This window comes from Arachis ipaensis, chromosome B4 (assembly GCF_059453495.1).
Source record: "Arachis ipaensis isolate K30076 ecotype BB chromosome B4, ASM5945349v1, whole genome shotgun sequence".
NCBI lineage: Eukaryota > Viridiplantae > Streptophyta > Magnoliopsida > Fabales > Fabaceae > Arachis > Arachis ipaensis.
The window spans coordinates 14,318,213-14,336,772 of record NC_142439.1 but is presented as its reverse complement, the minus strand read 5'-3'; the positions used below and the strand labels follow the sequence as shown (position 1 = coordinate 14,336,772).

At 37.6% G+C, this 18,560-nt stretch overlaps 1 protein-coding gene across 1 annotated transcript; it reads left to right on the top strand.

Annotated features, from left to right (window-relative positions):
• Positions 1 to 6,881: 6,881 nt before the first annotated feature.
• On the top strand, positions 6,882 to 7,442 carry LOC148566726 (protein FAR1-RELATED SEQUENCE 5-like). Its single transcript, XM_088484404.1, has one exon. It carries the CDS (start codon positions 6,882 to 6,884, stop codon positions 7,440 to 7,442), a length of 561 nt encoding a protein of 186 aa, XP_088340530.1.
• Positions 7,443 to 18,560: the final 11,118 nt, after the last annotated feature.

Sequence of the window (18,560 nt, the reverse complement as noted above, 5' to 3'; positions counted from 1 at the left end):
AATGAATAAATGTGGGTTTATATGATGAAATCCACTCAAATCAATCCAAAATTTATCGTCAAATATGGATTCATCACTTATCTAGAAGTGTTTTTCGATATTATATTATTTTTGTCGATGCTTTTACCGAATTCTCATGTCTCACACTAACAAAGCTCAAGCTCTTCTCGCATTTCAGAATTTTAAAAATTTATTAGAAAATCAAACAGGTTTTAAAACCAAGGCCTTACAATCTGACCATGGCCAAGAATTTCTCTCACACTCGTTTACTAATTTTTTGAAAGAACATGGAATATCTCACGGCCTATCATGTCCCTATACGCATGAGCAACGGGGTATTGTCGAAAGAAGACACGGGACAATTACAGAAATGGGTGTTTCTCTATTGGCTATAGCCTCTCTTCCACTTAAGTTTTGGGAGGATGCCTTCATTATGACTGTTTACATCATTAACAGGTTACCCACTTTCACTCTTTAGTTTAAATCAACCTTTGAGGTTTTATTCAACAAAGAATCAGATTATTTATCCTTTAAAGTATTCGGTTGTGGGTGTTACCCGTATCTAAGATCGTTTAATAAAAAAAAACTAGATTATAAGTCTGAATTATGTATGTTTTTAGGGTATGATAGTCAACACAAAGGTTACAAATGTATGGCTAAAACCAAAAAGGTTTATTTTGTTTGGCATGTTACTTTTGATGAAAAACTTTTTCCTTATGACATCATCTTTAAAACTACGGCCTCTGTTCAGTCACAATCAAGTGAGACTCCAAACTCTCAACCATCATTTTATATACCTATCTCTTTACCTAAACATACACTTGAACCTCCCTCTTTGCCTATCACTAACCCTTCTATGCAGATTGATAATAATTCTATTTTACCACCAGCATCAACTTTTTCAACATTTAGCTTGAATCCTATACCTCACACTTTACCAATAGGATTTATTCCAATTAAAGGCGTTGTGATACAAATTCTATCACCGAATCTTCCTATATCAGGGCCTACTTCACTCAACTCTCGTCCTATGTCAACACGAGATGAGAGCAAGAATACATATTCTAAATATTTGATGGTTAAATCTACACCTTCTATTAACCTTGTTAACAATAATCCTAAAACGACCAAGCAAGCTTTTGCTACACTTCAATGTATTCTTAACTATTCTTGGGAGTAAGTGCGTTTATACTATTAAACGAGGTCCTAATGGTGAGATTCTTCGCTATAAAATCTAGGTTGGTAGCTAAAGGCTATCATCAAACAGAAGGAATTAGCTATAATCAGGTTTATAGTCTGGTGGTTAGGCCTGTAATGGTAAGAATTGTGTTGTCTTTAGCCTTAACTAATGGCTGGCCTGCATGGCAGTTTGATTTCAATAATGCAACTTATTGAGACAGTATATATAAAACAACCTGAGGGTTTTAATGAATCTAATATTGATCTGGTGTGTAAGTTGCAAAAGGCTATATATGGGCTTTGTCAGGCTCCTAGGGCTTGGTTTGAAACACTATCTACTACTTTAAATAAATTTGGATTTCATCAAACTAAGTCAGATATATCTTTGTTTGCTAAAAGGACTATTACCTCTATTTTATATCTTTGTTTGCTAAAAGGACCTAGAAAAATTTAATTTTTTTCTTAGGTTTGGAAGTCACTTACCTGGAAGAAAGGGGTGTGATGCTAAGTCAGTCAAAATATGAAACTGAGCTTCTAGAAAAGATTGGAATGCAGCAATCAAGCCTGGTGCCAACCCCGATGATCTTTTCTCTCAAGTTGTCTTACTCAGACTCTGAAGTATTTCAAGACCCCAAGCATTATCGGTCTGTGGTCAGAGCCCTCCAATACCTAACAATCACTCGTCCTGACCTTGCCTACTTTGTCAATAGAGTTACCAATTCATGCACACCCCTACCCTTCAACATTGAAAGGCAGTGAAGTGTATCCTTCGTTATGTTAAAGGAATAGTAAATCATGGGTTGTCTTTCAACAAATGCTTTGATTTTAGACTTGTTCCGAGGGTTATCCGAAACATTAATTTGGACTTGAACGTGAGATTCAGATTCTTTTGTATGGCAGCATCCGACTTGTTGATGCCGAGGTGCTACCTGCCTGAGTTTCTCGTGTGGAGGTGGGGAGGTGGTACCTGTAAGAGACTCTGATGCTTAAGTCAGCAAGGGCTTTAGACAGGTTTTTAGTAGATTAGAACGTAAATTATACCTAAGGAGTGTCAGTGTATTTATAGTAGAGTTGATAACCACTTTTGTTATAGTAGTTCCATATTTATTGATGGATAGTCATTCTCTTTATCTTGGGAGTTTTGTTGTCATCTATCTCTTAGGAAGATAGAGATAGGAGGAGAGATTCGCGGAGGTATCTACCTATTGGGCAAGTAAAGCCGAGTTCCTTTGTCGGTGTTTGACCTTTTTAGGGAGGTCAGGCATGTTGGTGAAGGCTGCCTTTCTTGGTGGGCCTTTTATCCTTATTGGACCTGGCTTTATGCTTTGGATCAGAGTATGAACAAGACTCAATGCCTTTGTTGATGCAGATTGGGCGACGAATGTCGATGATAGACGATCAACTACTGGGTACTGTGTGTTCCTTGGCTGCAACCTCATAGCGTTGGAGCAGATCGCGGATACCTTCCAAAGCCACTGTCATTGTCTCTCTTTAGATTTGCGAGCAAACTGAGAGTGAGCAAAAACCCTCACCCTTGTTTTTTTTTCGGTTTCCCACGGTATCTCCCATCCCGGCAGGCCAAGGACTAATACGCCGCAGTACTGAGCTCCATTTAAGAGTTTACCGCTGGCCAATGGGTTGCTGCATGCACAAGGCGGAATTTGAACCCCTCACCCATGTTTGAGGGAGGGTATTGACGCATAGTGTATGTGGGCCTGGTATGGGCCTCGTGTAGTGTTGTTGTGGTCCACTCTTTCTATCTTATTCAATGTACATACAGAGGTATACAAGATGTATATGTCATAGGAAAGTTTTCACGTGTTATAATCGCTTTACTGATACATTGGTGTGACAAGTACTGTTAGGTAGCCAATTAAAAAGTTGTTGTGTATAATATTTTGTAAAGACAAAAAAGACCATGAAAGGACACTCAATGGACGGCTAAAGGTAATCCTCAAAGAAAGCTTATTTGATGAGGTAGCTGAATTAAAAAAGGTGGTGGTGGCTCTTGGCTAATGGGCTTTATTTATATGGCCATTTTTTTTTACTAACTTACTTCCTGTAATTAATGGTTGAGAATTTTTAGCCCAAACTGTATGATGGGTTTGAAAAAGAAAAAACATGTGAAATAAAAAAGTTATAACTAATCAGATTTGTAATTAACCAAAAAAAAAGTAATCAAATTTGTACTGCATTAGGTATAAGATATTTTCCACCGTTATGGAGGATTGGAAGGTTAGGAAAGTGTGAGGAAGAAGAAGGTGTAATTTTTGTGCCCCTGGGATGTTCGTTAAAGGAACGTAATGTTGAGAAACATAATGCTTTGCTGAGTTCTGGCATCTTCCCAAGGAAAAGAGTCGATTTGAAGATATTCCAGTAGCTGACTCCTCTCCCCGGCGACCTTTTCTCTGGTGGCTCACTCCTTGCGTCGCCATCTCCCTTCACTATTGAAGCAGCAAGGTTCGCATCTGGTAAGGCCTTAGATTCATTCAAGGAGTGCCGTAGGCTTATGTGCATCGGGATTGGGGAGGTAAGTTCCACTAGGAGGGAGTGTAGTTGCTGTTAGTATTTTCTTTTTAAATCGTATTTGTCTTTTGGGTGTGATTCCGGGTCGGGTCGGTCTTAGGCGACCCTACCGAATGCCTTAATAAAAAAAACTGTTTTCCAAAGAATATGATTGTTGGAGCAATAGTAGATGAGCTTACAAAGAGGAGGGAGGGGGTTTACCGACGTGGTGGCTTTTGGGGTCTTCCATTTCTATGTTTGTGTCCTTTGAATGGGTTCACCGAGTGGATATAGTCAGGTATTGAACAGTTCCTGGCGTGGTGGGTGCAGTGCTGGGCAGACGAAATTGGTGGGATAAATACTCAGTGCCACTAAGTGCGTTGCATTTAAAGCAATAGGTGAGTTTCACTTTAAAATCTGTAAAGTAGATGTTGTTAGCCTGGTGAAATGAGAGAAAAAGTGAACGACATATTAAGTATACCTAATTGTGCTAATTGTTGTAATGATTCCAATTTATTCAGAGGATGGGGTCATGCAGCGGTGTTGTAGAGGGAATGTGCCAGTGGAATGTAAGGAGCAGGGATGATTGGGTTTCACGCAGCGGTGTAGGTTTAGATGAGCAGGTACGTTCTTTTTAGTGTTTGAAAGTACTCTTTAATCTCTGAATATGACATGGTTGGTGATACAAGTTAAATAAGTTCTTTCAGTGTAACAATTCGATAATAGATTTTAACTCCACAATTTTAAATATTGCTAGCTAATTAATAATAGAAAATAATAAATTTAGTTACCGACTAGTATGTCTCAATGTATATAAACTACTAAAAAGATAAACAAAGATTGAAAGCCAGTCTAAATTTTTATTCTTAAATCTTTTGATGAAGCATATTATATATAAAGAGTCGGTATTTTAGAAAGATTTATTGAGTATTCATTAATTACAAAGATTCAATGAGTACTCATTAATTAAATCTTTTAACTAGTATTCGTTAATGAGTACTCATAAATTAAAAAGATTTATTGTAATTTCTTTTATCCTTTAGCAGTTTACATATATTGAGGAACCTAATAGGTAATTTTCTTTTAACATAATGTGTTATTATAGTTGTCAATTTAGATGGTAATATTAGTTCCTAATGATGCAGCAGCTGTGTGAGATGCATTTATTGAAAATTGTGTTAAAAATTTTATGTGTAAAGTAAATCAGGGTTGGAAGCAGTGTTGTTAATGAATCGAAGTAGCCATTATTGGCGGGTTTAACATTAAATTTTGGCTTCAAGTGTTTCTAACGTTTGGTGAATTTGGTTAGTCTTTTCTGGTGTTGTGAACCATAGCAATGCAATGAATTTAATCTTTTGTCATTTGCCTTGTTTTTTATTTGGCCTGAATAAGGGGTGTTCATAATTCTGTTTTTTCATAAGCTGATGCACATACCATGTTAAATGGTTTAGAAATTGAACTAAACTACTTGTTGACATAGAAATTAGTTTTAAATCAGTTTATCATGTAGTGCAACAGTTTAAACTAGTTCATAAAACTAAAACCATTAAAGTAGTCTAAAGTGGTTTATTTGCTACAACTAATTTTTAACATACCCAAAATTAATTCTAGGCTTTCTCCCATTTCTAGTCCACCTCTCTGTCGCCCCCATTCTCTCTCTCCACCTTTCTCTTGACCTCTCTTCTTTGTCTTTTCTATCATCATTTATGTTTTCTTGAATATAAGTTAAATAAGTTTTTTTGTCGAATAATTCGATAATAGATTTTAACTCCACACTTTTAAATGTTGCTAGGTAATTAATAATTAAAAAAATAAAGAGTACTCATTAGTTACAAAGATTCAATCAGTACTCATTAATTAAATCTTTTAACTAATATCGTTAATGAGTACCCATAAATTAAAAAAATTTATTGGAATTTTCTTTTATCCTTTAGTAGTTTACATATATTGAGAAATACTAAAAGGTCAGGATAATTATTATTGTTTGTCCTTAATTAGCTAGCAGTATTTAAACATGCAGACTTAAAAAATATTAATGGATTATAAGATCAAAAGAATTTTTGTAACTTATATTTTTTTTATCATTATAAGTCTCATTCTATTGAACACCCAAGGTTTCAGGCTAAGTTAAATTAGACAAATTCGATTAATGGAAGTGGCTAAACGTTATAGTAAATGGAATGAATTAGCAATGATCTATTTTGGCTTATCAAAGCTGTAAAACGAAGCAACTAGCTTCGAATTATATCACCGTACACTTTATTGGTAATTCGAATTAAATTACTTATATTTATCAGTGCATCACAGAATGGCTGTAAATCAAATTTGTTTGCTCCGATTTACATAATTATAAACCAAAACGAGACAGGCATGTAAGCTTTTTACATGTAGAACATTGATGTAATATTGGAACCAGTTTATGTTGTTCGTGTGAATTATCCTTACATATATATTAAAATCTATTATGACATGAGGAAATTAAAGCACAGACTATGGCACCTGTATATCACGTCATAATCATTTTACGCTACCAGCAATCAGAAAAATGCTTAGTTTTGATATTACTGTAGTGAAATTAGATACCAGTTTTGTTGCGTTTAAACCAAATTGGACCGTAAAAACTAGTTTTTAACAAACTGGTTTATATCAAAAAGTGTAGTTTCAGTTTACTGATTTTGTTTAAAAATTCTGGTTTATTTAAAGCAGTTTTTGTTCAGTTTTGTTAAACTATTTTTCTTGACCACCCCTGGCTCCGATGATGAATAATGGATTTCATTAATTATACAGGAAGCATTATATGACATGGGAATTGAAGCGAAGGAATATTTTGGTGACTATGAAAGTAAGGATGACAGGTGTAACGATGGGTTCGATTCCGACGAAGGAGTGCGGCCAGATGATGTCCTTCGAATGGAATTTAACACTCCAGATGAAGTCAGATCCTTTTATAATAACTATAGCCAATTAAAAGGTTTGTGGATGAGCATAATCATGAACTCGCATCTGGCAAGTTCGTCGATTACTTGAGGTCGCACAGGCGGATATATGAAGTAGAGATTGCACAAATGACTAGCTGGAGGGAAGTTGGTATTAGCATTCCTAAAATATATGAATCCTTCACGGCACAGGCTAAGGGTTTTAACCTTGTGACATTCACGAAGCAAGACATGTATAATGAGGTGAGGTGACAAAAACGAATGCAAAATGGAGATGTAAGCGCTGCAATTCAATACTTGGAAGGTGTTTCCCGTGTAGACAACAGAATGTTTTGGAGGTACAAGATTGGGTCTGAAAATAATCTTTGTGACCTATTTTGGAGTGACGGGCGCAGTCAGTTCGACTATGCAATATTCGGAGATGTTCTTGCCTTTGATGCTACTTACGGTCGAAACAAGTACAATTTGCCTATTGTTGTGTTCTCGGGAGTTAACCACCACAACCAAACATGTGTCTTCGGATGTGCAATGGGTTCTGCAGCAGTTTTTGGAATGCATGGAAGGAAAGGCCTCTATGGCAGTCATCACAGATGGAGATACCTCGATGCGAAATGCTATATGTCATGTATTTCCCGAAAGGCCAAAACCCATCACAGGCTATGTGCTTGGCATTTGCTTCGTAATGCGACCTCCAATATATGTGACTCACGATTCACCCAGCTATTTAGACACTGCATGCTTGCAGACATGGAGGTTGACGAGTTCGAGGTGCAATGGGAGGCGATGCTGGATGAGTGTAGGTTTGTGAAATCGAATGGGTGAAGAATTTGTACCGCAAAAAAATCGCATGGGCGACAGCATTCATCAGAGGCCGATTTTTTGCAGGCATAAGGACAACGTCCTGTTGTGAATCTCTACATGTGAAGTTGGGCAGGTTTGTAGAGAGTAGATACGGGGTCCTTGAATTTTTCACGAACTTCCAAAGATGAATTGATTTCTTGCGAGACAATGAGGACGAGCTTGAGTTTCGTTCATGGTATGGAACTCCAGTCTTGTAAACTGAGTTTGTTGAGTTTGAGAAGGACGGGTGGACAAAGTACACACGGGAGATGTTTTGGAGATTTCGTGAAGCTCTTAAAAGGTGCGTTCGAATTCACATATGTAGATGCAATAAAATTCTGAGGGTGAAGTATATGTTGTTCAAAAATATCGCAGGCCAAAAAAGAAGTGGGAGGTTTCGAGGCAAAATGTTGGTAATAAATTCAGCTGCAGCTGCCTGAGAATGGAATCATTCGGACTGCCCTGTGTCCACATACTAGCTGTGTTGGTGTGCTTGGATTATACTATCATTCCCAATACGCTTGTGCTCCGCAGATGGTCGAAGACAGCAAAGTTGCACTATGGCTTAAATTGAACTGGAAATGAAACATGGGAGCAAACAACAATATATAGGTCCCAGCTGGGAGCTTTTGCTCAGCTATGCACACGACTAGGCCAGGTTGCATGCATGAGCGATGAGGACTTCAAGTACTACCCACATAAGGTACTAACTGACACAATATGCTGGAAATTAAGAATGGCCTTAGGCCCCCGGAACACGATGGAGTAACGGCGGAGGAACAACGAGTGAAGGACCCCATCAGCATGAGAACAAAGGTACCGGTCGACTCAGCCAGGCATCCGCATCGACTGGGAAAAAATGGCGCAAGTGTAGCAACTGTGGCCGACTCGGTCATCGAAGGACCCGTTGTCCAAATTGTGCAGGTCAGGAGGGTGGCCATCCGTGTCTGGGCGTGAGTAAGAGAGTTCGAGGCACATAGGTAAAGATGATCAGATTTTCGTTTCTTTTCTGCTGCATGGTCCTGTTCTTTGATGTAGCATACTACATTTAATTCCATGAATACTTGGTCCATGTCCTCGGTTAAAAGGTGACTAAATTTTTTTCATGCAAGTGGTGCAAGAAGAGGCTCCTTCCAACAACCCGGAGGCTGTGTCACTTGGCAACCTTTGATATGCTCCGGAGTGGCACATCTTCATTTTAGTGGTACTAGTATATTAGGGGGAATGTTGTCGCTTCTTACGGCTTCAGTAACCGTTGACTAGTTGTAGTAAGTTTGTTTTATAGCACTTGATGTTTAAAACCTTTAAATATGGGTGTTGCTCATTTGCATATTACTAGTGCATATAGTTAAGTATCTGTGAATTCGGTCACAAACATTTCAGATCTGTGAAGTTGGCATTTATTTACTTTTATTCTTTACATTTTACACGTTACATGATGTTTTGCTTGTCAGCACATTTTTTTATGAGTTAGATCAGAAACTAAAGAAGTATCTCAGAGGACTAGCTGTTTCTTTTGTGGTATATAGTATTATCATGGTAGCTAGATTTGATACGTTGGAAGCCAGGGATATTAACTCTTAATCTTAATTTGTAGTATTTGAAAGATAGGCAGCGCAAGCTTCAAGTATCTCTCAGAGAAGAATTATATGGCGAATCTGCGCAAGCTACTGCAAAGGCGGAAAAGGTAACTTCTGCTCCATGTGTTCTTGACGTTGAACAATGAAACTAAATTATTTATCTTATTTGTGAACATTAGATGGTAATTGCCAGTATTGTCCCATAATCCAAGGTTAACTGTACCAGCAACAACCACAACATTTTTGCTAAAGTTGTCAAAGACTGTAAGCACATGGTCCTGTTGTTTGTAAGAGACTTGAAGAACTACACATTCTTGAAACAATTAGTTAATTAAAATATCAAACAATGTCATGACCTATGATGTTGTCATGACATACCGTGGGGAATGTGTTGCTGGTGCAAGCGCTTAAGCTACATGTCTTTTCCACACCCACCACTGCTACAGTTACACCCTTAATGAACCTTGCTATGTTTGTTCTTTTTCATTTATCTTACTCATTTTCTTCACTGAAACAAAGCTATTTTTCAAAATATCATTTTGTTGAGCCATTATTTACAAGCTTCTATGTGTCTTGGAAAATTTGAGCAATAGAGATACGAGGAGGTGAAGAAGGTGAATAGGACGAATTCTGATTTTTCAAAAGAAGTGGAGGGTGAAAGAATAGCAGTATTTTTAAAATAAATAAATAAAGGCAGGAAGTAGTTTCTCAAGCACCAACTTCATAGTGAATAGTTCTGCGTGTAATTATTAAAAATATAAACATTCATTGTGTCATGCTGTTACAGATCTTCATCATTTGTTATTGCACAAGGGGGAAAAGGAATTATTAATTTGATGGTTTAGGATTATGTTCAAGGCATTATCATCTATGTAGGGGATGAAGAGTTACCATAATGTTGGCAAAGATCATGCTACTTCATGACTATTTTGCTAGTAACCGTATAATTCTTTTGAATATATATCATTAGGATATATTAATTAATACACTAAACGGGTATAATTATTACGGTGTTCAAATCAAAGGATAAATAACATAAATAATTCAATTTGGTATTTGGAGTCATCCCTGTGTATATTTTCAGCATTCCAACCCCCTTCTGAGTTAGTAACTTGAATAAGTAACACCAATCAAAAGGCGACCAATTTAACACCTTTTAATGTCTGATTTTGGAGGCAATGATTACAAATTAATAGGTAATTTTTCTGTGGAGATCAGGGGGATCCAAGTAATTTAAACATTCGTAGTTGTTTTCCTCTGGTGTTTCTAAAAGCGAGTTTGGTGCTGGCCCCGTATCTTCTGCTGCTGGTTTAAGCTATAGTATCCTTTTTCATAGCAATGATAATTGCTTAATTTCTCTCTAATGTGTCTGTCCTCTTGAATGTTTGCATGTTTCTGTTTTTTTATCTTTTCTATCTCTAGCAATGATAACTAATTAAGGCTTGCATTTTCTATTTATTATTGTTATTTCTGGTTTAAAAAATTGTGCAAGTGGTGAAATCTTAGTGGAGGTAGACTCTTTTGGAGGTAGTTCAAGAAAGCTAAGATAAAGTGCCATTGCTCTATGATTTATGAACTCATTAGGTATTAAATAGAAACTGTTGCAGGTTATATGCTACAAAACTTAAAATGGATTCCAACAACAATGTTGCGATACATGTTTATGATCACATTTCAGCAAGGATGTTCGTTACAAACACTTTTAGGTCGGCCTTTGTCATGCATCATCCATTTTTTCTCACGAGGTCCTGCGAGGAGGGCGGGTTGCTTGTTAAGACATTGGTGTCGGTGGTGTGCCTGACTTTCCTTGCTGCAAAACGATATTGGAGGGTGCGGATCAGCATAAATATTGAGTACTTTTATTCATTGCAATGTAATTTGGTACCGAAACTTTATGGGTTAAATCAGAGTTAAAGATTGAGCTCCGAATGTTTATAACATTTTTACTTCAGAAATATTGTTTCGTTTCGTATTATAAAAAAATTTTCATTCAATTTTCTTAGATACAACCTTCATTTGACTTACCACTCTAAACTTTATATGAAATTTCATGTTAACCATTACAGTACATAAACTGGTGCTCTAAATGTAAACTAAATTACTAAGTTAAGGTACTGCTGTCAAACAAATTAATAATTGTTTCATTTGTGATGATAATTGTGAAAGTATTCCCTATGATCAGATCAGATGATATTCTAATATTTGATTATCTAAACAAAGTCTTACATTTTTTTGCGCATTCCCTTACAGTTACTTTATGTCTTTCTGGGCACCAAATATAACATTATTTGAGTGAGTCGCACGGTCTATTAATGTGAGCTCAAACAATAAGGTCAAAATATACTAAGCACTTTTAACTGAAATATCCATGCCTCCTCCATGGATCACACGAATGAAAGAAAAAATGTAGCCACACAGGATGTATCAACCTAGATTGCAGTCCGGTTTGCATAAGTTATACATGAGCCAATATTACTATGGATGTTATATAAAGATAGGCATTACGTCAACGTAGACTTCATGACATCATGCTTAACTCAAATACATACCTTACATAAACATAGTCATAATGACTATCATGCTTGATGCATCATTCTTAACTCAAACACATACCTTACATAAAAGTAGTCATAATGACACCCATCCCTGATACTGTAAATACCATCCTAAATTAGCAAGGACACCAAACATAAGTACTATAGTCAAAAGGATTTGGTCTTATCCACCGTGATTGCAAAAGGGTAATGTGTTGATATGGGTGCTCCTGCCATAGTGGAGGGACCACTCGTTTTCACACTTTACCATCCAATTGAGATCTATTAGAGCCCTAGGCTTTATACATAGTAAACCTTACTAAGCTATTTTATAAACCATTATAACCGTTCGCAACACATGCACATACGAGATGGCCATGTTGCATGCGTCTATGACCTTGGAATCTAGTTATGAGCCCGCATGAGGGTGCGCCACAGCTTCTCTGCCTCTTGATCCACAGCCTGCTTCTTGTGGTTCCAGTCAGACAAGATGATAGTTGTTGCAGTTTTCATTCTTACTTTTCTGCTCATCATGACACCAAGCCTCCTAGGGTTAAGTAACGCATCATTCAGCAGCCAGTAAATGCACCACACAGCAGAATCGTTGCTGGTTGTCACAGAAATGAATTGTTAGAACCCTGAATTAGCAAACTAAATACTGGTTTGGCGATAATAGTTGCACATGACATAGACTATCACTAAATAAATCATTAAAGCACCTGTTTGGTAGGTTGGGAACTCCTTTGGGATAATTAATGGGTCCCCAAGTTGTAGGATCAGGAGAGATCTCTGTGAAACTGCTAAGATTCTTCTCTTGCTTGAAAATTTGTGACAAAGTTATCATTTGCATGAAACATGTTACCACGGTTAGTTGCTTGGCAAAGTAGTTACACACCACATGGAAGTCACGAAGTCATTAGAAAACTATGAGAAAGGACAAGGTACTTACGATTGTACGCATGTTGCGCTCTCTACGTTCCATGGTTTCTTCAGTCTTGGTGATATCAAGAGCGTAAACCTTGCCTTGTTTGACGTGGACTACCATAATGTACCATGAATGATTGGGTTCACATATGGGAATAATAACCTGCCATGATCACAAAATAAGGTTTCCCCACATCCGCTTACCACCTTAACATTACAGAATCCGAATTTGAAAGCAAAGAACTTTAATTTATACCTTTTCCAGTTTAGTTGTGGCAGGCATCCAGCGACACAGGTATTTTTTTAACTATCATGTCGATGGGCCTCAGCTGAAGCACATCAACAGCAAAGAGACTTGGGAGAAACCAAAAATGAATGGGAGATTCTCTTGATGCTCTTAGAGAAGCAAACAGGACAACAATGTTCACAATCTGCCATTTTCAATCCGGGGAACCCATTAACCAACAACAACATGCTAGTCATCACCGACAAAGTACATATATCAGCAGGTCGTTTATGTTTAGTTGGAGTCACTTACATCAGAGTGGGGAACAAATTTTGGGATCAAAGAGTGGAACATGCCCCTGGCAACCTCCAACTCATAAAATTTGAAGATTACCTCACTACGACAAAAAATGAAATTACTTAAGATATTCAGCACCGGTTTGGCTATATAGACTGGCAACCAGGAGACTAAGATAATATCAAATTACGGAAGGACTTACTTAAGGTCTTTTGTCTTGCCGTAAACATATGCAGCGATGCGGCACTCGTCGTAGGTTAGATTCATATCCGTAGTTGGGTTAAAAACCATCTCATAGCTCTGTAATCAACAGAAAAATTGCATAGTATGCAGACCATACTTACACCTAAATTAATAAGGTTTGCACATTTTCCTTTGTTACTAGGGGTGTGCATGGGCCGGGTGAAACTGGGTTTGATGTGACCCAGACCCGACCCGAAATATATACCGGGTCTATTTGTTAGACCCGAACTCGACCCTAAACCCGATGAAACCTATACACTTTCGGGCCACGATTATACCGGGTAAAAACCGGGTGAAAACCGGGCCGTTAACATTATATTACCTTGATTCCTTCTTGTAAGTTAGCATGTAAAAATATCCAAATTTCCAAGACTCCAACCATTATTTGACATGGTAAAATTCACTTAGAAAAATATAATAAGAACTAACTCTTCTCTAAAATTAAAGTATAACCATAATCAATACTAATATTGCCTAATAACACCAAATATTTAAATCAATACAAATAACACAAGATTATGCATTAGTCTAAAGTCTTATGCATTTTAAACATAAAACATTAACTTATAGTCTTATATATAATGACTAATAACACAAAATATTAAGATTTACAATACTTAAATTTCACATAATAATAGCCATCATCCATCACTAATAACACAAAATATTAATTATGTATGATGATTAGGCCACCGGGCCGATTTCGGGTGACCCGAGCTATGGCCCGGACCCGACCCGAAATAATGACCGGGTCTACTTTTGAGACCCATACCCGGCCCTAGACCCGATGAAATCACATCAAATTAGCCCCTAAAGTGTTCGGGACCGGGTCGGGTCTTCGGGCCGGGCCGGGCCATGCACACCCCTATTTGTTACCATGGGTATAAGAAAGATAGGGGAATCAAGTCGTGAGATCAGTCCAGGACGCCTGACCGCGCTCCCACCCTGCCTCGGCAGAGCTATCGACTTTTCCGCCAATTCTGGTTGGATCTCGTTTGTATCATCAACGGTAGACATCGGCGGTTTCGGATGGTTTGAGATGGGACCTGCTTGCTCCACCTTAGGTATCTTGGGTGGAGGCATTGGTGTAGCTGAATGCGAGAATAACTCACACACGACACTTGTGCAGTCAAGTTGTTGAAAACCAGGGAGGTCATTAAAGGCCTGCAAGATCTGGGAACAAATTAGCTTAAATCAAATGTTAGAGGTGTTGTATCAAAAAGTTGGTGACACAACTGTAACACATGCAGAAATGTTGGGAGTTATATGTGTACACCTTATCAGTTGACCGTTGATCGGGACAGCGGCGCGTAGTGTTCCCGCCAAGGCTCAGCTTAGGTGTGCCAGCTTCCCAATGCATCATAGACCCAATTTGCAGTCCCATCTGCCGCCCGCCAACAACTGGAGGTGGGGTAGATAGGTTCTCGTCGATGACAACGTCATCATCGTAACCAAGGGAGTTGGGGATTATGACATCGCACATGTACCCGGAATTGCTTTCTATAATACCCTTCCCTTTGTTGGATGCATCGATCAGGTGGGTGTAGGTGTGGATCTTCTGACCACTTTGACATCTTGTGGTGGTAGTGGTTCCCGTGTCTGGGCCAGGATGTCGTAACCCAACACTGTGATTGTTTCTCGCAGATGTTGTCACGGTGGTAGTTCTTGTAGTAACAATCAAGGGGGTCACACCGCTTGAGTTCCGGACCTTGAGCAAACGCTGAAGTTCAACCAGGTTTGCTTCCAGAGTAACTGATCTAGCATCGATCCTCTGCATACAAAAAGAAAAAACTAAAACTTTTCACAATGGGTTCCACCCATTATTAAAGCTACAAGGCCACAAAACAAGACCTATTTAATTGAGATTGAGCATCTTCGCGAACGACAAACATACTTGATGAAGACTTTCATCGGTTGCATTCGATAAAAAAATTTGGTTATGCTTAAGAGGGGCCCTTCAAGGTCAGACTCACACATCATGTACACTACATGTGTCGTACCCCAGTGTTGACCAAAACATATGCTAACATTTATAACTTTTGTGCCACCCCCATGTACATTTCACGCCTAATCACCCTTTATATTTTGTTTCACCAAAACCCCCTCGACTTTACTAAAACAAGTGATGAAATAATGGTGTCAGGCACGAATCCCAACTGCATCTAGGATGCTTCGGAGAACGTCGGAGATGATGTCGTTGTAACTCCCTCAAGTGGCTGCTGTGTTAAACCAATCACACACAAAAGGTCTTAGGTCCATTATCCAAACAACATCTTCTACAAAAACAACAAATTAACACGGGTTTCCAAGGGTTTCGGATACTCACCGCGTCAATTGGCAACTCTGGGTTGACGTTGATGTTTCCAACGTCAGTGGCTGATTGTGCCTTGGTAGGGCACTGAGTCGAGAGAACCCACCTACAGAGAACAAAGAGAATGTTACTTTAGAGTTAACAATCGCATCTAACTGGGAGTGGAAGTGCAAAATAAAAATCCCTATTTCGTTAGAGAACGTACCCATTTCCTTCTTCCGATAGTTGAGAATCATTCGGCACAACTTGTTCATCCCCCATGGCTAACGACATAGTTAGAAACACAGCAACGGAGGTTTGGAAATATGGAGTGAGGAGAAGATATGGAGTTGGATGAACGTGGAGGTGCAATGAGGGATCCCTATATAGGCAAGTTTGCCTCTGTGCACCTTAGCTTTTTCTTCTCCAGACAAGACGTGTACGACAGAGTATGGCCCACAGAGAGGGCGTGATGACTGTGATCCGATGTGCACCTGCTTTAGGTTGCTCCGTGCCCACTAGACCCGACAAATGTTAATTCCTCCGCCCTTCCCCAGTTTAAATGTTGTGTTTCAAAAGCCACAAATGAGTTTATCGTGGTCAGGGCAAGCCATACATCGATTTAATAGATACCATCAAGCCCTTTACTTGGAAAACCTTGGCTATTTGTGAAAGTTAAAACTAAATTAGTGGCGCGAATATTTTCCAACAGTGTATTACATAAAAAATCAAGCTATTTAATATTTTTTTTAACTACTGTTATAGTTGCAAGAAACTTATTCGATTGTTATATGTAAATCTAAACTTTATTTTACAATAATATATGGAAAAACTAAATCTCATATGGTATTGTAACAGATTCGTATAATAACATATTCCTTAAGATGAATATTAAAACATACTTTTATTCCTCTCAAAAAATAATATGTTATCACATTCTGTTCTTTCTAACATTAGTCCATTAGTTAATTACTAAATTTATGCTTAGTTTTCTAAATATAAGTGAAACTAACTCTTAGTTATGCACATCCTCGTTTTTTAGATAACCGGGAGTTAAAATTCTAACATTAACAGAATAAATTTAAAATAACTTATTGATATTGCCTGAAATTAGTTGAAAATCGTTGTTAACTTCCTATTCGAATTATAATTTACATGCTTTATTTTAAATGTTTTACGTCATTATTATAAATATAAGTAAAATTATTAAATTTGTTCTTTATATCATAAATCTTATTTTGCTCCTTCAAAAAATTAAAGGCAAGTAATAAATTAAAATGCAACTAAAATTACTCAATTACAACTTTCTGCAACTACTAATCTGAATAAACGTTTTCACAATTCTATGTAAATTGGTACTGCTAAGGAAATTAAAAAAAAAGATAGATAAAGGGTTTTTCCTACTAGACCTCTAAGAAACCTGTTCTTAGCAACCTAGGTCACCGGAAGGGGCTCCCTACTAGACCTTCAAAGAACTTGTCCTTGACAACCTAGATCAGAGGGATGAAAATTGAATCACTCAATCTTCTCCATGCAATCAGCGAAGCAAATCACTCACCTCACTCAATCACACTTAAAAAAACGTGCATAAAGCACTAAGGAAATTTTATTCATCAAAGTTATTCCAAATGGTCTCACCAGAGGTGTTTAAATAGGATCCTAACAAACTAACTAAAAGATAAGATAACTAATTTAAATCAGATTTGATCTTATTAGATTAGATCAGATTTGATTTAAATTTTAAAATCCTAAAGATATGATAACTAATTTAAATCAGATTTGATCTTATTAGATTAGATCAGATTTGATTTAAATTTAAAATCCCTAAAAATACTACTAAGCAAATCAGGAGTAATTCAAATCTTTCAACAAACTCTAACAACAAAACAAACTAACATAAATGCCTAAAAATTCAAAAATTAATAATAAATTATGTCTCTAATTGAATTTGAAAAGCATTATTGGGCTTCTTGCTGTCCTGACTTAGCCCAATGGGCTTTATGAGTTGTCGCCCTTTCAGCACCACTGTTTTTGAGACAGACTCTTGGTCTTCTAGATGTCCAAGACTGGCATGGCACAATTCTTCTAGAATTCAGATCCTTGAATATGACAAGATTATCATTCCGTCCCTTAGCTCTAAAATTACGAAAATGTCCTCCTGACCACATATCATTCTCTCCCTCTTCAAAAAGATTCGTCCTCGAATCTTGCATGAGATGCTCTTCGTCCCTCCAAGGAATCCAAACCCAATCTCCAGGTTTAAATACCATGGTTTGATGACTCTTCTCTACCCACTGAATTGTGGCTATGTCCTTCATGTGTGCAAGTTCAATCTTTCCAACCATAGTTTCACCATCTTGTTCAAAGTGTGCAATTTGTCTTCCTTTCTTTTCATCCATATTAATGCCTCTATAGTTGATCAGTGAATCTACAAAGCCTGAGAAAGTTGATATAAAAACACTAGGAATTTCATGGTTAGATGTATGAGAAACTAAGGACTCTGTGGATTTCAATGAGATTAATGCACTCTTGTCTAAGCTAGAACTTTCTAGATCTCTCTCACAAGTGTGTTTAATGAACTCAGTTTCTTTTTCGCTTATTGACTCCTCTCGCTCACTATTATCATCTTTTCTCTCAAAACTCTCGCTTTCAATCAAACATGGATTTTTTTTACTCAAACACTCATTCTCTTTCTCAATTTCTTTTCTCTCATATTTTTCAAATTGCTCACATCCCAAGGACCCAGTTGAGAAATTCTGCACTGTTGAATCTTCCAAGGATACATCACCCTCTACAGCATACTCAACAAAGTCTTTCATTTCTGGCTTTGAAGAAGAATGAAAGATAGGCGTAGAAGAATTCCTCTTGTTATGGCGATCTATCATTTGTTGCACTTGCTCCCAGTTAATGGCCAATTTGACCAAATCGTCCATGGTCGTCTAACGGTAACGTTGGACTGTATTTGCAAGTTCTTCGCGTAATCCAAACAAAAATCGATCCATAAGA